The sequence below is a fragment of the Pan troglodytes genome, chromosome 1 (assembly GCF_028858775.2).
Source record: "Pan troglodytes isolate AG18354 chromosome 1, NHGRI_mPanTro3-v2.0_pri, whole genome shotgun sequence".
NCBI lineage: Eukaryota > Metazoa > Chordata > Mammalia > Primates > Hominidae > Pan > Pan troglodytes.
In genome coordinates this window covers 183,662,608-183,687,677 of record NC_072398.2, presented here as the reverse complement: position 1 = coordinate 183,687,677, position 25,070 = coordinate 183,662,608, and the positions used below count along the sequence as shown (strand labels likewise).

The following is a 25,070-nucleotide window of genomic DNA, read 5'->3' as shown; positions in this document are numbered from 1 at the left end:
TTTATACCTACATTTTTCTTTTACCTTCAAAATTTATCCTACACCTGATCCCTTCCACGAATTCCACAAGTCCAAGACATCTTCATCTCACTTGGTCTTTAGTTTATTAATCAGTTAGTATCTTAACTTCTACTCTTAACATCCTTCAGTTCTCCACGAAACAATTAGAATGGTCTTCAAAAAATGAAAATCAGATCATAACACTCCATTATCTAAAATCCTCCACTAGCTTTAATGAGCATGCAATAAATTAAAAATTATTTTCTATATCCTACAAAGCCCCATGTAACTTGGCTCCTGCCTGTATCTCAGACTTCATTTCCTATACTCTCCCTCTCAATCACTATGTCCAGCCACACTGGCTTTCATGCTTTTTTCTGTAACTTTTAAACCCACACTTGCCATTACACTTGCTTTTTCCTCCACCTGGAATACTCATCCCCAGATATTATCATGACTGGCCCCTTATCATTCAGGTCACTACTCAAATGTCACCCCCTCAGAGATGGTTTCCTTTACTACTCTACTTAATATAACACCTTGTTCCCAGGCTACCATCCCAGTTACACTCCACTTGATCACTCTAGTTTACTTTTTCAGAGCAGTTGTCACTATATGAAATTATGTTATTTGCTGCCCATGTGGTTAAATTCCATAAAGTTAGGAGCTTTGCCTAACCTAGTATTTGATATTTAGTGTCTAGTTTTGTGGTAGCACGTACCAGAAACTCAAATATTTGCTGAGTTTGTTTCCAAATTTGCTGAGGATATAAATTACTTTAGGCCAGGTGCAGTGGCTCATACCAGTAATCCCAACAATTTGAAAGGCCGAGGCAGGTGGATAACCTGAGGTCAGGAGTTCAAGACCACCCTGGCTAACATGGCAAAACCCTGTCTCTACTAAAAACACAAAAATTAGCCAGGTGTGGTGGCCCATGCCTGTAGTCCCAGCTACTTGGGAGGCTGAGGTTGCAGTGAGCCAAGATCACGCCACCGTATTCCAGCCAGGGCGACAGAGCGAGTATCTTAAAAAAAAAAAAAAAAAAAAATTTACTTTAGAATCCGTTTTTTGTTTTGTTTTGTTTTGAGACTTAGTCTTGCTCTGTCACCCAGGCTGGAGTGCAGTGGCGCAATCTCGGCTCACTGCAACCTCCACCTCCCGGGTTCAGGCGATTCTCCTGCCTCAGCCTCCCAAGTACCTGGGACTACATGTGTGCACCACCATGCCCAGTTACAGGTAAGAGTCACTGAGCCTGGCCTACGATCCTTATTTAATGGAAAATTTCATAATGAAAAATTTCAAACATAAGAGAATTATTTTACAAATCACCATATACAATCAGTTTCAAAAATTACCAAATAGCCAATCTTATTTCATTTATACTCCTAGCCATTTCATTCTCCCACAGAATTAATTTGAAGCAAATCTCAGTTAACATTTCATATATAAATATTAAGGTTCTATCACTCAAAAATAGACTCTTTTATATATAATGGCAATATGGAGAATCTTTAGAAATTTCCCCATCTCACAGTGGCTCATGCCTATAATCCCAGCACTTTGGAAGGCTGAGGCAGGCGGATCACCTCAGGTGAGGAGTTCCAGATCAGCCTGGCCAACATGGGAAGCCCCATCTCTACTAAAAATACAAAAATTAGCTGGGCGTGATGGCGCACGCCTGTAATCCCAGCTGCTTGGGAGGCTGAGGCTCAAGAATGCCTTGAACCTGGGAGGCAGAGGTTGCAGTGAGCCAAGACAGTGCCATTGCACTCCAGCCTGGGTGAAAAAGCGAGACTCTGTCTCAAAAAATAAATACATAAAATAAAATAGGCCGGGCACAGTGTCTCATGCCTGTAATCCCAGCACTTTAGGAGGCCAAGGTGGGTGGATCACCTGAGGTCAGGAGTTCACGACCAGCCTGGCCAACATGGCGAAACCCCATCTCTAAAAAAAATACAAACAAAATTAGCCCAGCATGGTGGCAGGTGTCTGTAATCCCAGCTACTCAGGAGGCTGAGGCAGGAGAATCACTTGAACCCAGGAGGCAGGAATTGCAGTGAGCCAAGATCGCACCATTGCACTCTAGACTGAGCAACAAGAGAGAAACTCCATCTCATAAATAAATAAATAAATTAATTAATTAAATAAAAGAAATTTCTCGGCCAGGTGTGGTGGCTCACGCCTGTAATCCCAGCACTTTGGGAGGCCGAGGCGGGCAGATCACGAGGTCAGGAGATCGAGACCATCCTGGCTAACATGGTGAAACCCCATCTCTACTAAAAATACAAACACGGAATTAGCCAGGCATGGTGGCAGGAGCCTGTAGTCCCAGCTACACGGGAGGCTGAGGCAGGAGAATGGCGTGAACCCGGGAGGCGGAGATTGCAGTGAGCCAAGATTGCATCACTGCACTCCAGCCTGGGCAACAGAGCGGGACTCCGTCAAAAAAAAAAAAAAAAAATTTCTCCATCTGTATCTGGAACCTAATATTATCAGATCCTCTAGGGTGAGGCCTGAGCTTGTGTATTTTTGAAGTTTTCTTCCAATTTCTGATTCATCCAGACTGTTAATATAGCCAAAGACTGACATCTGGAAATGGTTCTAGAAGGCTCAGAGTTGTCAGTTACATAGAAATCATATCAAGTAAAGACATAAAAGAAAATACCAGTTAGAAAATATATCATTTCTGAGTTAGAAGACTTTAAGAAATTAGAATTAAAAACAAAAAAAACCTGAACAGAACAGCAACTGTAATGAATAATAATGCATTGTATATTTCAAAATTGCTAATAGTAGACTTTAAATGTTTTTACCACAGAAAAAGTTAAGTATGTGAAGTGATAGATTTGTTGGTCTGATTTAATCGTTCCATACTGTAAACATGCATCTAAACATTGTGCCCCACAAATATATACAATTATTATTTGTCTATCAAAAAAAATTTTTTTAAAAAGTAGGACGAAAGTCTAAATCAAAGAGACCTTACTTGGATACAGAAAGTGGCTGGTTAAATTCTTCTTCCACAGCAATGTTGCTCTCTTCAAAACTGGGAATATCAACTGCTTTTAATGAAGATGCACTACCTGGAAGACTTGTGACTTCATTATTAATATCAACAGAAAAATTCATGTCCTCACTGGAAATTTTGGTATCATCTTGCTTCAGTTGAGAGTCAGGCTCTTGATCCTCACCTGCTGCATTCCAAAACAAGCTAGCACCTGGAGGTTAAATAATTTAAGATACTGAAACAAACATTCAACTTTAAAAATAATACTCTGCCAAACCTTTGTTAAGAATAGCCATATTGGCCAGGTGCAATGGCTCACGCCTATAATCCCAACACTTTGAGAGGCAGAGGTGGGAGGATCCCTTGAGCTCAGGAGTTCAAGACCAGCCTGGGCAACATGGAGAAATCCTGTCTCTACAAAAAAAATACAAAAAAATTAGCCAGGTGTGGTGGTGTGCCTGTAGTCCCATCTACTCAGGAGGCAGAGGTGGAAGATCACTTGAGCCCAGGAGGTCGATGCTGCAATGAGCTGTGATTGTGCTACTGCATTCCAGCCTGGGCAACACTGTGAGACTCTGGCTCAAAAAAAAAAAAAAAAAATATATATATATATATATATATACACACACACACACACACACACACACAATTACTTAGAACTAAGTTTTTAGATTATATTTCCTCAGAAATGCCAGGAAGAGGTAGGTGGAAGACAGAAAGACAAAACACTGGGGGACGGGTCGGGTGGAAGGGCACATTCTGGGTTCTGCTTTTTCAAGAAGGGTGGCTCTGAAATGATTTGCTTTACATATTAAGGTTCTGAATATGATCCGTGGGATGGGGTGTGTATGTTGAAAACTGCTGCTCTGAATAATATGAGATAATATATAAAATACAAATCCCTAGGTTCTCTGGTTTTGACACTTAAATGCAATATTTAAAAGACTACATTGGTGATGCATCAGACATCTGTAATATCTGTAATATCAGGCAGGTATTAAAAAAAATCAAGTGTTTCCCAATCTTTTTTTTTTTTTTTTTTTTAAGACAGGGTGTCACTTTGTTGCTCAGGCTGGAGTGCAGTGACACAATCACGGCTCACTGCAGCCTCAACATCCCTGGGCTCAGGTGATCCTCCCACCTCAGCTTCCTGAGTAGCTGGGACTACAGGTGTGCGCCACCATATGTGGCTAATTTTTGTATTTTTTTTTAAAGATGGGGCTTCATCATGTTGACCAGGCTGGTCTCAAACTCCTAGCATCAGGCAGTCCACCTGCCTTGACCTCCCAAAGTGCAAACATTATAGGCATGAGCCACTGCGCCCAGCCAATTTCTCAATCTTTATGAAGCACTTACACCTTGGTGTAAAAATCTTCAGAGCTATTTGCATGTAATATTGTTTACTTACTCTTTCTTTAAATTAACTCTTTTTTTACTGAGCCTCATTATTTCTGTAAAATCACAGATTTGATATGCTTATTGTATTTATACCTGTGAGTATTGGAAAAGATATATTTACAAAATATAAATATTAATCTGTATAACACCCTAAATCATCTTTTGTACCACGAGCCATAGGCATTCTATAATTTGGGGAATCTTGCTAATACATAATGGTTTAAACAGATAGTTAAAACCAAAAAGTAGCCTGGGCGCAGTGGCTCATGCCTGTAATATAATCCCAGCCCTTTGGGAGGCTAAGGTGGGTGGATCATGCGGTCAGGAGTTGGAGACCAGCCTGGCCAACACAGTGAAACCCCATCTCTACTAAAAATACAAAAATTAGCCAGGTGTGGTGGCAGGCGCTTGTAGTCCCAGCTACGCAGGAAAATCACTTGAACCCAGGAGGCGGAGGTTGCAGTGAGCCGAGACTATGCCACTGCACTCCAGTCTGTGTGACGGAGTGAGACTCCGTCTCAAAAAAAAAAAAAAAAAGTAAATCGTAGTCAAAATGGTTTCTACTCTGAGGATATACTTGGGTGATTTTATGAAAATAAATTAATACAACCAAGACTGGCTGGACCCGGTGGCTCACGCCTGTAATCCCAACACTTTGGGAGGCTGAGACAGGAGGATTGCTTGAACCTAGGATGGTGGAGGTTGCAGTGAGCTGAGAGCGCACTACACTGCACTCTAGCTTGGGCAACAGAGCGACACTCCATTTCAAAAAAAACAAAAAACAAAAAACAAAAACAGAATTGGGTCCAGCCTAGAAAAGTAGCAAAATCAAACACTTTATCATGTTATGCAGTTTGCAGGTGTAGTTTTATTTCACAAAGACTAAAATTACACAAAAACTTAAGTCATACTCTCATCACCTTGGTTTTGGTCCTACTGCACCATGCACCAATTTGAACATAAAATTCAAAAACCAGATATGAAAAGCATTTTTAACAATTTCCTTACAAATTAAAAAAAAACTGAAATTACCTGTGCTCACAGCAATGCTTACACTTTTTCTCATGTGCAAGCCAGGGGAAGACTGTGCTTCCACAGAAACCAACTCCGTTTGTCTTCCAGCTTGCACTGTGTCTTCAACAGCAGTTGTCTTAGGGGAACAGGTCGTCAGAGACTGTGCTTCCAACAAACGCTGAATCTGTATCAATTAAAAACATACTTTAAACTGACAGGGAAGTAATCAACAAAACTGGCAGCAGTTTAATAATGAATTACAAAGCGCCCTAATTATAAGAAACTGACTTTTAAGTCTATCTTCTCACATTTCAACTAGACCATACCATGAAACTTATTCAATATAGAAAGCCATTATCACTAGTTATTAATAAGCACTTTAAGTATACTTTTTTTTTTTGAGACAGGGTCTTGCTCTGTCACCCAGGCTGTCACCCAGCCGTGGTGCAATCATGGCTTATTGCAGCCTCAACTTCCTGGGCTCAATTGATCCTCCCACCTCAGCCTCCTGGGGTGGCTGGGAGTACAGCCATGCACCACCATGCCTGATTAATTTTCACATGTTTTGTAGAGATGGGGTTTTGCCATGTTGCCCAGGCTGTTCTCAAACTCCTGGGCTCAAGTAATCCGCCCACCTCAGCCTTTAAGTATACATTTAAAAGCAATACATAAAGGTGTTTAGCTTAGTATTCATAAGTTGATACTCATGTAAAAAAGTGTGAATGGTTAATACTTCAAACTAACATTATATTCCTATTTCACTTATAAATCAAAAGTTAGATTGGAGGTATACTCTGACTCTCTGACTCCAAATACCAAATACTGAACATATCACACAAGATTATTATAAAGGTAAATCAGAATTGCCCATGTTTGCCCATGTTGAAATTGGATATATTAATAACAATGGCTAACAGTTACTGAGCGCCTGTTGTTTGCAAGACCCTATTACTATAGGCTTTTATGTATAATTTTTACAGCAATCCTCTGAAGACTATATTACAATTAAACATTTGTTTTACAAGTAAGAAAACCTGCGGCAAGGAAAAAGTTAAGTTACTTGTATAGGACATATAACTAACAAGTAGCAAATCTGAAAGCTGAGGTTCAAACACCAAAAGCCTCCCCTCTTCCATTTTAAATTGAGATATAATTCATGTACCATGAAATTAGCTGCTTTAAAGTGTACAATTCAGTGGTTTTTGGTATACTCACAAAGTGTGCAACAATCACCACTATCTGATTCCAGAACATTTTCATCAAACCCCCAAAACTCTGTACCCATTAGCAGCCACACCCTATTGCCCTTCTCCGGAGCCCCTGACGGTCTAACATGATTTCTATCTCTGAATTTGCCTATTCTGGACATTTCATATAAAACAGTACCATACTGTGGCCTTGTATCTGGCTTCTTTCACTTGGCATAATGTTTTGAAGGTTCAACCATGTTGCAGCATTTACTAATACTTTATTGCTTCTGATTGCTGAATAACATTCCCTTGTATGGATATATCACATTGTGCTTTTCCACTCATCAGCTGACAGACATTTAGGTTGTTTTCACTTTGGGCTATTAGGAATAATGCTACTTGGACATTTACATACAGCTTTTTGTGTGGACATATTTTTTTCACTTCTCTTGGGTATGTAACTAGGAGTGGAAGAGCCTCCCTTTGTAAACACTATGATTTTCTGCTTCTCTACAAATGGTACTACTGTGCTCAATATAATTTTAGTGGATTAACCTTATTAATATAGGAAAATAAGTATCATCAATCAATTATTAAGGTCAGTAGAAATATAAACTGCGCTAATAGTATAAAATGGCATGTGTATTTATAGTGGTTTGGAGTACAGCTTTGGTATCATGTGGCTATAAGTTTAAATCCTACCCTGCTACCTTTTGGAAAAGTTACTTAACCACTATGAGCTTCAATATCACCTAAAACTAAGGTTGTTAAAAGAGATAAATAAAACAGTTGTAATTTGTTGCGTACTTACTCTAGCCAGGTCCCATACTAAGTAAGCACTTTACACACACACACACACACACACACACACACACACACACTCACTCATTTAATCCTTAAATCTACATATAATACTGATCATTTCTCCCATTTTATAGGTGAGAAAAGTGAAGTGTAGAGAAATCACATAGGAAATGTACAATAAAAGACATTACACACACTCAGGTCCTAAAATTGATCACCCAGTGTTTTTAAAACATTAATCACTAGAATTCTATAGTGCATTTTAACATTTGAAACAGCTAATATTCTTTCTTTCTCAGAACTTTTCTTTTTTTTCTTTGAGACAGAGCCTCGCTCTGTCGCCCAGGCTGGAGTGCAGTGGCGTATCTCAGCTCACTGCAAGCTCCGCCTCCCGGGTCCACGCCATTCTCCTGCCTCAGCCTCCCGAGTAGCTGGGACTACGCCAGGCTAATGTTTTGTATTTTTTTTAGTAGAGACGGAGTTTCACTATGTTAGCCAGGATGGTCTCGATCTCTTGACCTCGTGATCCACCCACCTCAGCCTCCCAAAGTGCTGGGATTACAGGCGTGAGCCACCCCACCCGGCCTCTTTCTCAGAACTTTTAGGGATCATCTGGCAGGACTTCAGTGTTATTTTTTAAAGTTCCTCTCCTCAAGCTGCATCTTCTCCGTTTAAAAAAAAAAAAAAAGCCATTGAAGTTGGAATATTGAAATATAAAGCTTTGGGTGATTAAATCAAACGGTGACTAGTGGTGGGGGGCAGGCAGATCAGTGGAGCAGAATATAGTTCAGAAATAGATGCAAACATATACTTTCATTATACAATAAAAAATGCATCTCTCGCTGGGTGCAGTGGCTCACACCTGAAATCCCAGCACTTTGGGAGGCCAAGGCAGGTGGATCACCTGAGGTCAGGAGTTCAAGACCAGCCTAGCCAACATGGTAAAACCCTGTCTCTACTAAAACCACAAAAATTAGCCGGGCATGGTGGCACACGGCGGCAATCCCAGCTACTCAGGTGATAAAGGCAGGAGAATCACTTGCACCCGGAAGGCGGAGGTTACAGTGAGCTGAGCCAGGGCCCTCCAGCCTGGGTGACAGAGCAAGACTCTGTCTCAACAACAACAACAACAACAACAACAACAACAACAACAACAAAAAGCATCTCTAAATCATTCGTAAAAAGATATGTATTTATTAAATAAATATGTGAGTCCAGTCATCTGATTAAAAAAAAAAACTTACTTAAATAAAAAAGAAGCAACAAATATAATCCTGAAGGGAGAGGGAGAATTTTTTAAAAAGATTTTTTTTTTGCTGGGCGCGGTTGCTCACTCCCGTAATCCCAGCACTTTGGGAGGCCGAGGCGGGCGGATCACAAGGTCAGGAGATCAAGACCATCCTGGCTAACATGGTAAAACCCTGTCTCTACTAAAAATACAAAAAATTAGCCCGGCTTGGTGGCCGACGCCTGTAGTCCCAGCTACTCAGGAGGCTGAGGCAGGAGAATGGTGTGAACCCAGGAGGCAGAGCTTGCAGTGAGCTGAGATCGCGCCACTGCACTCCAGCCTGGGCGACACAGTGAGACTCCATCTCAATAAATAAATAAATAAATAAATAAGATTTTTTTTTTTTTTTTTTTTAAGACAGGATCTTACTCTGTCGCCTAGGCCAGAGTACAGTGGCACGGTCTTGGCTCACTGCAGCCTCAGCTTCCTGGGCTGAAGCAATCCTCCTGCTTCAGTCTCCCAAGGAGCTGGGATTACAGGTGTGCAACACTATGGCCAGTTATTTCTTTTTTATTTTTTGTAGAGATGGAGTCTCACTATGTTGCCCTGGCTGGTCTCATTCCTGGGCTCAAGTGATCCAACCACCTTGGCCTCCCAAAATGCTGGGATTACAGGCATGAGCCACTGGGCCCAGCCAAGAATAAATTTTTTATAATCTTGAAAGGAAGAAGGCTTTTCTAAACATAAAACCCAGAAAGAGAATGACTCATACTTTTTTTTTTTTCTTTTTGAGACAGAGTCTAGCTCTGTCGCCCAGGCTGGAGTGCAGTGGTGTGATCTTGGCTCACTGCAACTTCCGCCTCTGAGGTTCAAGCGATCCTCATGCCTCAGCCTCCTAAGTAGCGGGATTACAGGTGCCCACTACCACGCCCAGGTAATTTTTGTATTTTTAGTAGAGACGGGATTTCATCATGTTGGCCAGGCTGGTCTCAAACTCCTGACCTCAGGTGATCCAGCCGCCTAGGTCTCCCAAAGTGCTGGGACTACAGGTGTGAGCCACCGCACCTGGTCTACATTATTTAACTGTATCTAAACTGGAATATTCTGTACAAAACAAATGGTTAAAATGCAAAACACTTAAGACTAACTGTAAGAAATACCACACGCATATACATATACATATACATATATATATGAATGATAAAGGACCAATTTCCTTCATATACAATGAGCTCTTATAAATAATAAAATAATCAATTACATATGTTAATACAATGTAAATTAAAAGAACTTCTAGGCCGGGCATGGTGGCTCACACCTGTAATCCTAGCACTCTGGGAGGCCGAGGCAGGTGGATCACCTGAGGTCAGGAGTTCGAGATCAGCCTGGCCAACATGGTGAAACCCCTGTCTCTACTAAAAATATAAAAATTAACCAGGTGTGGTGGTGGGTGCCTATAATCCCAGCTACTTGGGAGGCTGAGGCAGGAGAATTGCTTCAACCCCGGGGGGCAGGTAGAGGTTGCAGTGAGCCCAGATCATGCCATTTCACTCTAGCCTGGGTGAAAGAGTGAAACTCTGCCTAAAAAAAAAAAAAAAAAAAAAAAAAAAAAAAAAACCATCTTCTAAGACTGGTAATAATTTAAGTTTGCCTAATGTTGGACATGTAGATGTGGAAAAATGGTTTGGGGATACTAAATTGGTATAATCTGGCATCATTCATCTCATCTAGAAAAATAAATAAATAAATAGATATAGCCTTTTCAGCAGCCATTTTCACTCATTCAAGTAACAAACTATGTATTAAGCAACGATTACACATCAAGTACTATTCAAGGTGCTAAGAAAACAGTGATGAATGTGAGCTCCTTCCCTGGAGCTTTCTATCACAAATAGAACAAAAAAACGTGATTAAGGGCCTGAATGATGAGAAGGAAATAGCCATTAGAAGGGCCCAAGGAGGAATATTTCAGGCAAAGGGAACCAAAAGCTGAAGAACCTAAAGTATAAACATGTTTTGGCATTTTTAAAGTACAAAAAGTTAAAGAAAAAAGCACTACAGCTGAAGTGTAGTGAACACAGAAGACAGTGATAAGAGATGAGTTTGCAGAGAAAGACAAGCCAAGTCATAAAGGGCTTTAAGGGCCAAGGTAAAGCATTTGGATTTTATTCTAATTGCAATGGAAATCCACTGGAGGATTTTAAGCAAGAGTGCTACAATCTGACCTGGGCTTTAAAGATAGTGTGGGGAAAACAAACAAACAACGACGGTATGGTGTTTCCAAGTATAGGAAACATGAGGGGATAGTGCTGGATGGAAGTGGTATGTAAGGGTGTCATCAGTGGTTTGAATTAGGTTGGTAGCAGGAAAGATAGTAAAGAGTAGTTAAGTTCAGTATATATCTACAAAGCAGAGCCTGGGTTTGTGACTCCTGAGAATTTTGCCTGAGTGACGAGATGAGAGGTGATACCATTAACTAAGATAATAATAGTGAAATAATAGTAATAGTTAACACATACTGAGCACTAACTATATGTCAGCAATATTCTACACCTTTATCTAGTAACTCATTCAGATCCTTAGAACTCCATACAACTTTGCCATACATGTGAACAACTGAAAAAAAAATTAAAACAAAAAACAAAAGAACTCCATACAACTTATGTATATCCCTATTTTGTATGTGAGAAAACTGAAGTCAATGAGGTAAGGTAACTTGTCCATGATCATGTAACCTACAGTACCCACAAACTAGATCAGAATCCAAGGAGTCTGGTACCACAGCCCACTCTCTTAACCATTATACCAAAATGAGATTTGCAATACTAGAACAGGAACAAATTTGGGTATCTTTGAACATTTAAAATGTTTATTCCCTTTGGCTTCACAGTTTTACTTCTAGGAATCTATAGTATAGAGATACTTGCACATAGGTAGTAAGATGCAAATATAGGAATGTTCACTGCTGCATTGTTTGCAATAGCAGAAGCTTTAAATGGTTGAAATAATCAATAGGAGAACAATTAGAAAATTTGTTGTGTATCATTATAATAGAAACCCATGCAGGGTAAGGGAGTTCGATATATACGTATATAAAAAATGTATAAGATACTTTTTAAAAGGTGGTACCTAAAAATTTAAGTTCATATATATATAAGGAAAATACTATATGTATTTACACACAGAAGCATTTTTTTATATATTTCATATTTTCTAAATATATTGATTCAGATAGTCTAGACCAGGGCCTGTGATCTATAATATTATATTTTAAGTATACAAATTCCAAGTAACTAAGATTTCTAAATAGTATAATGGGTCCTTTTAGCCTCTAATTAGTCTTCTTTAGAACAACAGGAAATAAGTGAGAAATAATTATTTTCAATGTAAAAATATTTAGGTATATTCAAATTTTTGCTAAGTGTTTATAATGTTAAAATCCAATTTATATTTTACATTATCTGGGAGTGGTGACTCACACCTATAATCCCAGCACTCTGGGAGGTCAAAGCAGAAAGATCACTTGAGCTGAGGAGTTCAAGACCAGTCTGGGCAATATAGGAAGATCTTTTCTCTAAAAAAAAAAAGTAAAAAATTAAAAAAAAATTATACTTTACAATTTCAAAGAATTTACCTAGGTTTAAAAAAACAGCAGAGCTAAATTTTTCTCAGGTGTTCCTATCAAAAGCGTTTTCACTGATTTGAAAAATGTCATTGTCTTTTTTTCTGATAAAATGCAAACACTATAACTCCAATTTTATAAAACAAAGATTTTTAAAAAAATCATATGTATGGCCGGGCGCGGAGGCTCACGCCTGTAATCCCAACACTTTGGGAGGCCGAGGTGGGCGGATCACAAGGTCAGGAGATCGAGACCATCCTGGCTAACATAGTGAAACTCCGTCTCTACTAAAAAAACACAAAAAATTAGCCGGGCATAGTCCCAGCTACTCCGGAGGCCAAGGCAGGAGAATGGCGTGAACCCGGGAGGCGGAGCTTGCAGTGAGCCGAGATCGTGGCACTGCACTCCAGCCTGGGCGACAGAGCAAGACTCCGTCTCAAAAAAAAAAAAAAAAAAAAAAATCATACGTATATATGCACATTATACATATATTTGCATAGTTATAGGATCATGAAAAATATTTAAAACTACATTTCAGGTTGTTCCCATTGGTGCTGGGGAGAAAGAGAGGAACACTGTTTTGGGGTAGGTATGTGGAGGAAGGACGTCAGTGAGGAAAGAAGAAAAAAGACAACACTTACACACTAAACACTGCGCAAGGATATAATTAAGACTAGCCTGGCCAACATGGCGAAACCCCGTCTCTACTAAAAATACAAAAACTAGCCAGGCATGGTGGCGCGTGCCTGTAATCCCAGCTCCTAGCGGGGCTGAGGCAGGAAGATCGCTTGAACTTGGGAGGCGGAGGTTGCAGTGAGCCAAGATCATGCCCCTGCACTCCAGCCTGCGCAACAGAAAAGACTCCGTCTCAAAAAAAAAAAACAAAAAACAAAAAACTAAGAACTCTGCAACAGAGGTTCTGAAGAAAGGGAACATTTCAGAATACAAGAAGTAGAATAAGTCCAGTATAGATATGCGGAAAGGCTCTAACTATATAGATAGGCATTATATAGGGCTGACAAACTAGAGATGAAGTATAAGCCACTGTCCAGACTTTATATTTAGCTGTATATAAAGGCTTAGTTAATTATAACAGACTTTTCATTAGAGGCAAAAAATAAAAATACAATTCTATTGTAGGTTAGGATATGCATAAGATGGTTCTACTACTAACTAGCAATGTGGCATTGGGTTAAATTATTCTCTCTAATCCTCATTTTACTTACCTGTAAAACAAGAGGGCCTAGAATTCAGTTTCCAAGGTCCCTCCTAATTCTGATATTCTATACTTCTATAAAACATCATTACTGAGGAGAGGTGCCAGTTTTTAAGAAATCTTAATACCAAGAAATTAATAGAACTAGGAAAGCACCAAGCAAACCTGTGCCTGAAGTAGTCTTAGCTGTCTGTCTTGTTCTGTGAGGAACCGATATGCATCTGGAGATAGTCCCATCATTCCATTATCTGACTCAGTCTTGGGTGTGTGCATGCACACTGTGCAAGGCTGCGGGTTACATAAGTCCATATGTGAAGGCGGTCTTGCCACAGGCGATGGTTCAATATTGCTGTGGGGAGAACAACTGTCCATATCTCCCTGAGGTCTCAAGGCTATAGGACTACTTGAAGAACAGAATGCATTACAGTACAGGGCTGGACATCCACTTGGGTGAAATAATGAATGCTTTTGAAGGGCTTCAGACTGGACGTCTTGAATGGATCCAACTGTGTTTGCTCCTTGCCAAGAATTTAGCAGACTATATTGAATATGACTATGATGCTGACAACACCTGCAAACGTTTGTGGAACAGTAAGACGGCGGTGGGGGAGTAGGTATCTGAAGTTCCATTGGTCTTCCTGAATTATGGGGTGAAAAAACAAAATCGTGTGGTTGGGACTGCGGGGCAAGAGAAGACTGCCTAGAATTAAGTGTGGAGGGTCTTATAGGATACTCTTCGTTTTGTACATTTCCAGCAGAAACTGTTTGGAGCTTTTCAAATATATCATGAGATGGCCCATTATGAGAAGATGGTTTAACACTGTTCCTGGTATGGGGGTTCCCTTTCTTACAGGCAGGTGGCTGTCTTACTTTGCAGTGTCTCAAAAGAGCTGGTTTATCCTGGTTTAACTGATTTGGTATTCCTCTCAAGGAAGGCTCTCCAGCTTCAACTTCTGGACTGTGTTTCTCATCATAAAGCTGGGGTTGCAATGGCTTCAAGTGTTCCAAGTGGTTAATCAAAGGAGGATTTTCATTATTCACCATTTCCAATGGAGTAGGCAGAGGGTTTGATTCTATGAAATTGCCATCCAACACAAGTGAAAGTTCAGGAACTGATGGTTGGATCTTAGAAATCTACAAATAAGAAAGAAATAGAAAAAAAAAGTATTTTTTTGGAGAAACTGTATACTTTACTTTCCTCAGACCAGTATTTCCCAAATTATATCTAATTACATATTAACAAGTGTTCATTCTTTATTTACACCATCAGTAAATTTTTTCTGGGCATGTTTTATGTGCTAAGCACTAGGAATGCAATTGTAAGCTAAATAAACAAGGTCCTTGCCCTAAAAGAATAAAACTAAACACTTCCCAAACTCACTTAATAATGGAACTCTTTTTATTAAAACACTAACACTGCTAAGATCACAGAACACAATATGAGAAACTGTTTTATATAACTTTTTAAATCCTCTCTGCAAAAAATAAAATTGTCACAAGCAGAATGTTTTCACAGATCTAGTAGCAAATGTTATGTACCTTAAATAGTAAAATCTTCCAATAAATGTTTCAAAATATTTCTCCACTAAGAAGTCACTCACTGTTATTCCTTCTATTGATATCAACTAAGAGGTGGAAAGCAAAAAAGAGTAAACAAAATACTCGCTGTGATGAATTTGGTTATAATTTGATATTAACTTAAAAAAATCCTTCCCATTCCTTTTTCTTCTAAAATAATTAAACAATTCTAAAATGACCCACAGGTTGGTAGCAATAAAAAAATTATGACAAGAATTTTAGCAATTAACCTCTGAAAGCAAGTATAATGTTTTCTCAGAATATAGTGATAAAAACCAATGTCAAGCTCTAGTGATAGTATATAATGTTGAGTCTATATGGTTATTAAAAGTACCAGATTCTAAAACCAAACCTCCTGAAATAGAATCCCAGCTTTACTACTCACTAGTTGTGTGTCTTGGGTAGGTAACTTAACCAATCTATGTCTCAGTTTACTCTAGGAATAACCATACATGCTTATTACATAGATATTACACATATGTATATATCATTACATATAATATGAATTATTATAACTGTGAGATACTTATATCTCTATATATAGATATAACCATAGAGATAGAAATAGCTAGATATATCTAAGAATGATACTTAGGTTTCAGGTAGTATTATTTAGTGTTTTAACCATGAAGAGACTTAGGTCTCTAACCACAAAAGTGAATGCATTTTAAAATCAGTGATACCTTCTGACTCACTGGATGAGGACTAGGAATTGGTCTTGGAGAAAAATCTTCATCTTCAACACCAGAGTCGTGATCATGTATTGGCATCTTCCCAGGAGATAACTTTTGGGAAGACCTAAAGAATAGAAGGGGAGACCAGAAAAGCCTTTGGTAATCCAGTGTTTTCTTTCTTCTAGAAATTGAATAAAGTCCTTTAATAAGTTGCAGTAGTACTCAGATCATTTAATTTAGTATCTGACAACCACAAATTATTTTATGTTTCAGGCCAGTGTTAGTTGACCAGGGAAGCTGGACCAGCCAGCCTTAATAAACTACCCTATTTACCTGATGATAGCAAGTTTAACCTTGTATTGTTAATGTCACAATAAATCAAGTCACTGGGCACCCTCTAGTTGATCACTTCGATAAATATAGAAACAAGTAAGACTTAGCACTAGCTGTCAAAAAATTTATAATCTAGTATTAAAGGTTATTAAACACACTATATTACAAACCCTCTGTATTAAAAAGGAAAACCAAATAAGGAATTATATTTTCCTATGTACTTATATCTATGATGGGAAAATACTTTGAGAAATCAAGGTACTACCCTCTCATTTAGTCAGGAATACTCATTGTATCACAGATGGCATGCCCAGCAAAACAGAAAATTTCTGAGTGCTGGTACCGAGTTTTAAAAACTGAAATTAGTGTTTAAGACTAAAGATTTGGAATACCATATGCATCAGGCTTTTTTACATCCTACACTAGACAAAGTCTCAATAGGATGCACTAGGGAAAAGAAAAGCCAGAATGAAAGCTAACAGCGCTCAGGATTAATGGGATCCCTAAAAAAGCACCCTGCATTCTGTTTCATGCAAGTTGAATCCTCCCTAGCAGGAAGAACAAAAGAAACTCCAAGGCAGGTTTGAAAATCAAACAGCAGAAGAGACCTTTTGCCCTAAACCCTGATTGTCTGAAGAGGTAGACCTTCACAGAATTCTTTCTGTACAAGGTATTACAATGAAGCAATCAGAATGTCTGCATGATTATGTTTAAGCAGAAATGGGTCTTCAGTCCCACAAAGCTCTTCTCCAACACCCAAGGCAGCTTGAGATACATAATGATATTCCAAAGCGCTCAGTGCAGCATGGACAGGAAACAAGAGAGCCAGTGGCCTGAACAGGGTCAAAAGTTGCAGCAGGAACTTGCACAAATTTGACAAAGACCAGATGCAAATGAAAACACCTCAGCAGATTGTAGCACAGATGGATGAGAATCACGTCACCCCATATCACCAGTACTGGCATACCATTAGTCCCCTCTACATTACATATAACCCCAGAGAAAAGGGAATAAAGAAACCTTGAATTAGGTGAAATTTGGTGTCTATAATTCAGTAGAATAAATAGGGGCTTAAAATAGATATTAAGTTCAATTACTAACTTTTACATTCTTTTGTATACCTGAGTTGTGGCATGGAATTAATATCTGTTTTGTACTTAAGATGAATACACACACAAAACTGTTGACACTGAGCAATAAAACCCATTTCTTAGCTTTTTTTTTTTGGAGGGGGTGGGGGGTGGATAGAGTCTCCCTCTGTCACCCAGGCTGGAGTACAGTAGCATGACTTCAGTTCACAGCAACCTCCGCCTCCAAGGTTCAAGTGATTCTTGAGCCTCAGCATCCGAGGAGCTCAGACTACAGGCATGTGCCAGCACGCCCAGCTAATTTTTATATTTTTAGTAGACACAGGGTTTCGCCATGTTGGTCAGGCTGGTCTTGAACTCCTGACCTCAGGTGATCCACCCACCTCTGCCTCCCAAAGCACTGGGATTACAAGTGTGAGCCACTGTGCCTGGCCTCATTTCTTAGCTTTTTTAGTACCCAAGGAAAAAAAGGAAAAACTTCAGGTTGTATAGTTATAACAACCGTATTTTAGGAGAGACAAACATTTTGATAACATTTAAAATGACTGTTCCTCATTAAAGCTTAGGCCAGAATGGAAAATAAACAAGGTTTTTTAACATCACTTTTTTTGAAGCCAGGTTTCACTCTATTACTTAGGCTAGAGTGCAGTTGGCATAGCATGATCATGGCTCCCCAACTCGACTTCTTGGGCCCAAGTGATCCTCCTACCTCAGCCTTCTGAGTAGCTTTTAATAACAATCTTAAAGAAATTGCTATTGTCTCCTTAGTTTGGCTATTTCTTCCATAAATATTCAATAAAATGTTGAATAAGGTCTTAAAATTTAAGACAGTAAAGATGTTCCCGGCTGGGTGAGGTGACACAAGCCTGTAATCCCAGCACTTTGGGAGGCCAAGGCGGGTGGATCATTTGAGGTCAGGAGTTCGAGGCCAGCCTGGCCAACATGGTGAAACCCCATCTCTACTAAAAATACAAAAATTAGCCGGGCGTGGTGATGCACACCTGTAATCCCAGCTACTTGGGAGGCTGAGGCAGGAGAATTCCTTGAACCTGCCAGGTGGAGGTTGCAGTGAGCTGAGATCACACCACTGTACTCCAGCCTGGGTGACAGACTGAGACCCTATCTCAAAGAAAAAAAGATAAAGACTGACTTCCTGGAGGGAAAAGGAATTCTGCCAGCAGACTGCCTTTGGACTCAAATTGCAATTCTTCCCTGGGTGTCCAGCCTACCAGCCTACCTGTAGACATTTTTTGTCGTTTTTTTTTTTTTCTCTTTGAGACAGGGTCTCATTTTATCACCCAGGCTGCAGTGCAGTGCCACAAACATGGCTCACTGAAGCCTTGACCTCCTGGGCAAGTGATCCTCCCACCTCAGCCCTGCAAGTAGCTGGGACTACAGGCATGTGCCACCACAACCAGCTAAATTTTGTACTTCTTTTCTGTTTTTGTAGAGGCAGGGTTTCGCCACATTGCCCAGGCTGGTCTCAAACTCCTGAGCTCAAGCAATCCTCCCGCCTCAGCCTTCCAAAGTACTGGAATTAAAGGGATGAGCCACTGTGCTCAGCCTCTACCTGTAGACTTTGGATTTGCCAAACCTTCACAAATACAGAAGCCAATTCCTTAAAACAAATATCTCTACATACACACATCTTGTTGTTTCTGTTAATCTGGAGAACCCTAATACAAGATAATAACTTTTTTATTTTTTTTGAGATGCAGTCTCACTGTATCACCCAGGATGGAGTGTAGTGGCATGATCTCGGCTCACTACAACCTGTGCCTCTTGGGTTCAAATGATTCTCTTGCTTCAGCCTCCTGAGTAGCTGGGATTACAGGCATGCACCACCAGGCCTGGCTAATTCTTGTATTTTTAGTAATGACGGGGTTTCACCACGTTGGCCAGGCTGGTCTCCAAGTCCCGAGACTCAGGTGATCTGCCTGCTTCTGCCTCCCAAAGTGCTGGGATTACAGGCGTGAACCACCGGGCCCGGCCGAGAATATCTTCTTTACCACAAAAGGTAGAATATGCTGACCCAAGAAGTCACAAGACTTTATTTAATTAATATTCTTCAAGTGTGTTTTAGAAGTTTTAAAACAATTTTTTTTTTTTTAGGTAGGAGTTTGAGACAGGGTCTTACTCTGTTGCCCAGGCTGAAGTGCAGTGGCGCAATCTCAGCTCACTGCAACCTCTGCCTCCCGGGTTCAAGTGATTTTCCCACTTCAGCGTACCAAGTAGCTGGGATTACAGGCATGCTCCAGTGTGTCCAGCTAATTTTTGTATTTTTAGTTGAGACGGGATTTCACCATGTTGGCCAGGCTGGTCTCAAACTCCTGACCTCAAGTGATCCGCCCGCCTCAGCCTCCCAAAGTGCTGGGATTACAGGCGTGAGCCACTGCACCCAGCGAGAGATGCATTTTTTATTGTATAATGAAAGTATATGTTTGCATCTATTTCTGAACTATATTCTGCTCCACTGATCTGCCTGGCCCCCACCATTAGTTACCGTTTGATTTAATCACCCACGGCTTTATATTTCAATATTCCAACTTCAATGGCTTTTTTTTTTTTAAATGGAGAAGATGCAGCTTGAGGAGAGGAACTTTAAAAAATAACACTGAAGTCCTGCCAAATGATCCCTAAAAGTTCTGAGAAAGAGGCCGGGTGGGGTGGCTCACGCCTGTAATCCCAGCACTTTGGGAGGCTGAGGTGGGTGGATCACGAGGTCAAGAGATCGAGACCATCCTGGCTAACATAGTGAAACTCCGTCTCTACTAAAAAAAATACAAAACATTAGCCTGGCGTAGTCCCAGCTACTTGGGAGGCTGAGGCAGGAGAATGGCGTGGACCCGGGAGGCGGAGCTTGCAGTGAGCTGAGATACGCCACTGCACTCCAGCCTGGGCGACAGAGTGAGGCTCTGTCTCAAAGAAAAAAAAGAAAAGTTCTGAGAAAGAAAGAATATTAGCTGTTTCAAATGTTAAAATGCACTATAGAATTCTAGTGATTAATGTTTTAAAAACACTGGGTGATCAATTTTAGGACCTGAGTGTGTGTAATGTCTTTTATTGTACATTTCCTATGTGATTTCTCTACACTTCACTTTTCTCACCTATAAAATGGGAGAAATGATCGTATTATATGTAGATTTAAGGATGTTGGCCCGGCTGGTCTCAAACTCCTGACCTCAAGTGATCTGCCCGCCTTGGACTCCCAAAGTGCTGGGATTATAGGCGTGAGCCATCACACTCCAGCTAGTAGTTAATTTTATAGTAGTTTATCTGATAGGTCCAGATTTAAAACTATAAGGAAGGGTTGGAGACGATGGTTCACACATGTGACCCCAGCACTTTGGGAGGCCAAGGCAGAAGGATCACTTGAGGCTAGGAGCTCGAGACCAACCTGGCCAATACAGCGAGACCCCACCTTTAATTTAAATATTAAAATAAGAAACTTATAAGGAAGGGAAGAACAAATAGAAAGCACTAAACAAAACAGGAAGCAGATTCTTGCTAAGCAAGGTAATTTTTTGACAAATACTTTTGTATTTTTCCTGTATAATACATCAACCCAAATGAAAACCATATTAGAGTTGCCACTTCATTAAAATTACTATCCAACTTCCTAGTGAATATGAAGGAATGCATTTAAAACAAAGACATTTATGGTACATAAGATTTAAAAAATCGTTTCATCAGAAATAATTTACAGTTATTTTAATTACTCACCAAAAACTAATAAATGTAATTTTTAAAAAAACACACACATAATAACAAAAAGATCTTTTACCTCTTAATTGAAAAATTCTTGGAAGCCTTACTGAAAAACTCTGTTTCTGCATTTTGGCTTTCAGCGCTCAGTTCACAACGGATTGGATTTTTGTCAGGAGGTTCAACATTCTGAAATGAAGGAGGTCATATTTTGAGATCTGACTTAAATAAGAACACAGAGAATTCTATTTAGATGAAAAGTAGCTCTGAAACACTAGATGATGGAGTGGCAGACTTCTGATTTCTGTAACCCTCTTTTGTAAACTGTCCAATTCCCTGCTACATAAGTGAAAAAGTTAACCACTTGTGTTATAATCACAGATTCAGTGAATATAACTATGAAATGAGAATACCATCTAAAGAATAAAATGATAAATATGTCTCTAAAACAGAAATATTAGATCTCAGTTAAAATGATATGTATAATTAAAATACAAAAACTTTATAGCTTACATAACCTATAAAATATAAAATGTATATAATATATAATATAAAGATATTTTTATATATAACATATATGTAATATAATGTATATATTATAATATTAAAAAATATATTTATATAAAATATATAGATGTATAACATATACATGATCTCAAAGAAGGTACTAAATAAGATCTGAGTGGACACATGTGGTTATTTAAAAGTATTCAATATTTTTCTAATAAAGAATGTACTTTTATTAGTCTGAGACCTAAAATAACCAATAATTTTATTGAAAAGTAGCATTTGAATATTTTCATATAATGACACCTAGTTTCAAAGATCTACTTCCTCTTTTTTTTTTTTGAGACAGAATTTCCTTCTTGTTGCCCAGGCTAGAGTGCAGCGGCATGATCTCAGTTCACTGCAACCTCTACCTCCCAGGTTCAAGCGATTCTCCTGCCTCAGTCTCCCAAGTAGCTAGGATTACAGGCACCCAGCACTATGCCTGGCTAATTTTTGTATTTTTAGTAGAGACAGAGTTTCACCATGTTGGCCAGGCTGGTCTCAAACTCCTGACCTCAGGTGATCCGCCCACCTCGGCCTCCCAAAGTGCTGGGATTGGAGGTGTGAGCCGCCACGCCTGGCCTAAAGATCTACTTTTTCTATGATCATCATCTAGTTGTGTTTCTAGGTATTTTATTAGATGATATAGTAACAATCTATTCTGATTCCTTAGATACATAATATAAATAATGGCCTTTAAGTATAAAAAACCATTTCTTATTTCCACACATTTTAAAAATAATACAGTCACGGTCAGGTGCAGTGGCTCAAACCTATAATACCAGCACTTTGGGAGGCTTAGGCAGGTGGATCACCTAAGGTCAGGAGTTCGAGACCAGCATGGCCAACATGGTGAAACTCCCTCTCTAATGAAAATACAAAAAAAAAAAAAAAAAAAAATTAGCCAGGTGTGATGGTGGGCTCCTGAAATCCCAGCTATTCTGGAGGTTGAGGCAGGAGAATCACTTGAACCTGGGAGGCAGAGGTTGCAGTGAGCCGAGATCACGCCACTGCACTCCAGCCTGGGCAACTGAGTGAGACTCCATCTCAAAAAAAAAAAAAAAAAAATACATCAGGACAAAGAAAAGTACTGAGATCCCACAAAGTTAACCTTCACAAGTATAAAATGATATATGAACAACTGATATATTCTTCAAAGATTTTAGAAAAACATGGGCAAGTTATTCTGTGAGTAACCTCTGGTTCTCTATTGTAATTTGGTTGAAGATATGATCTCAGATTTACTAAAAAAATTTAACCATAAATGAATAAAGTTAATATTTAATAAGATTATTTATAAGTAAACAAAGCATAATAGTTTGGATTACTATTTTAAAGGGTAAAAGCTGTTAGGTTTAAACTGCCAAAGTGCAAAACCCTAAACAGTCACTAATGTACAAGGCAATCAAATCACTTACTTTGAAAAGATGTAATGTTTCCTTACTGGTTAGCAACTGAAACCGAAAGTCAGGTATCTTGCCATCACAAGGGAAGCATTCATAAAACTCAGGTTCCTTATGTGTCATAGAATAGAGAACTATGATGAAATTTCCAGATTCTGAAAAAACCCTGCACAAAAAAAGTCATTTAATTAAAATTAATGAGGATAACATGATGACACTCAAATAACTTCATGTGAGTCTCCCAATCTAGTTAACAAAATGACTAAAAGGTGCAATTTTTGTTCAAAAACTGGGGTCCACCACTTAGGAAGACAAAAGGTGGGAGGATCGCTTGAGGCCAGGAGTTTGAGACCAGCCTTGTCAACATAGTGAGACCCCCTCCTCTCTACAAAAAAAAATTTTATTTTATTCAGGAGGCTGAGGCAGGAGAATGGCGTGAACCCGGGAGGCGGAGCTTGTAGTGAGCCGAGATCGCGCCACTGCACTCCAGCCTGGGCGACAGAGCAAGACCCCGTCTCAAAAAAAAAAAAAAAAAAAAAAAAAAGGAATAAGAGAGCAATTCAAAATTAATTTTACTGAGGATTTACTGTCAATATGAACTTAAAGCATGATCAGTAATTGATAATAAAACATAATTGTACTAAATCATAGCAAAGGATCTAAAACTAACATTTAATTTCTGCTATCTAAATATAACTAATTATCTTGAAAAGTTAAAACAAAATGTTAAAAGTAGAACTCCAAAAGCATCTGAAGAAAATACCAGTGATTTTTTTACTTCAGTAAATACACGTGGAGTGGGTGAATCTTTTCTAAACACGATAGGAAAAAGATTAGTAAATATGACTAAAAAACAGTAAGTCTGTTTGGGAAAAATATTGTTAAACTTAAATGACAATCTGGGAGTAAAACCGTTGCTATATATCATCAATATGTGTTTCTCTATGTATTTTACATTATATATAGAGAGAGAGAGCTTGCTAGCACAAGCAATATGAAAAGATGCACAGGCCGGGCGCAGTGGCTCACGCCTGTAATCCCAGCACTTCGGGAGGCCGAGGCAGGCGGATCACGAGGCCAGGAGATCGAGACCATCCTGGCTAACACAGTGAAACCCTGTCTCTACTAAAAATACAAAACATCAGCCAGGCATGGTGGCAGGCGCCTGTAGTCCCAGCTACTCGGGAGGCTAAGGCAGGAGAATGGCGTGAACCCGGGAGGTGGAGCTTGCAGTGAGCCGAGATCGCGCCACAGCACTCCAGCCCGGGCAACAGAGCAAGACTCCGTCTCAAAAAAAAAAAAAAGAAAAGATACACTATCTAAGAGAAAAATGGCTAAAGACATGACTAGGCAGTTCCTGGAAGATGAGGTTATAAATCATTGGAAAAGTTTATTTTTCATCTATCAGGTTAGCAGAGGTCAAAAGTTTAACAACAGCCCTCCACTTACCTCTCTGAGCTCATCTCCAGCTACTCTCCCCTTCCTTCACTCCTCTCTAGCTACAGTGGCCTCTTTGCTGCTCCTTGAAGATGTAACGTGTTGTTTCACCCAGAGCCCTTACATTTAATACATCCTTTGCCTAGGACAGTGCCCCAGACAGCTACAAGGCTTACTTCCTCACCTCAAGTCGGCCTCCCTGACCACCTATTTAAATTGCAACTCTTGGCCGGGTGCAGTGGCTCATGCCTGTAATCGCAGCACTTTGGGAGGCCAAGGCAGGCAGATCACCTGAGGTCAGGAGTTCGAGACCAGCCTGACCAACATGGAGAAACCATGTCTCTACTGAAAAAATGCAAAATTAGCCAGGCGTGGTGGCACATGCCTGTAATCCCAGCTACTCAGGAGGCTGAGGCAGGAGAAACGCTTGAACCCAGGAGGTGGAGGTTTCTGTGAGCTGAGATTGAGCCATTGCACTCCAGCCTGGGCGACAGAGCGAGACTCCATCTCAAAAAAAATAAGTAAAATAAAATAAATAAATAAAAATTTAAAAATTAAAAATTAAATAAATAAATAAATAAATAAACAGCAACTCTTTACTTGCCACTATCATTCAGACACACAACATCCTCCTCTCAGGCTTTATTTTTCTCCACAGTACTCATCACCTTTTAACATACTATTTATTTTATTTATTCTGTTTATTGCCTGTCTCTGCAGGACTATTTTATTTTTTATTTATTTATTTATTTTTTGTTGCCCAGGCTGGAGTGTAGTAGTGCGATCTCAGCTCACTGTAACCTCTGCCTCCTGGGTGCAAGTGA

General features: G+C 39.5%; 1 protein-coding gene across 24 annotated transcripts in view; it reads right to left on the bottom strand.

Moving 5' to 3' along the window:
- STIL (STIL centriolar assembly protein) overlaps positions 1 to 25,070 on the bottom strand; it is a 64,837-nt gene that overhangs the window by 16,533 nt on the left and 23,234 nt on the right. For all 24 annotated transcript variants that reach the window (XM_063780793.1, XM_009457103.5, XM_009457119.5 and 21 more), the window contains 6 exons: positions 22,825 to 22,975; positions 20,937 to 21,046; positions 15,741 to 15,855; positions 13,645 to 14,613; positions 5,438 to 5,603; positions 2,987 to 3,218 (listed from right to left, as the gene is read on the bottom strand). In XM_063780793.1, coding sequence (XP_063636863.1) covers positions 2,987 to 3,218; positions 5,438 to 5,603; positions 13,645 to 14,613; positions 15,741 to 15,855; positions 20,937 to 21,046; positions 22,825 to 22,975 — 1,743 coding nt within the window. The remainder of the gene's footprint in view (positions 1 to 2,986; positions 3,219 to 5,437; positions 5,604 to 13,644; positions 14,614 to 15,740; positions 15,856 to 20,936; positions 21,047 to 22,824; positions 22,976 to 25,070) is intronic.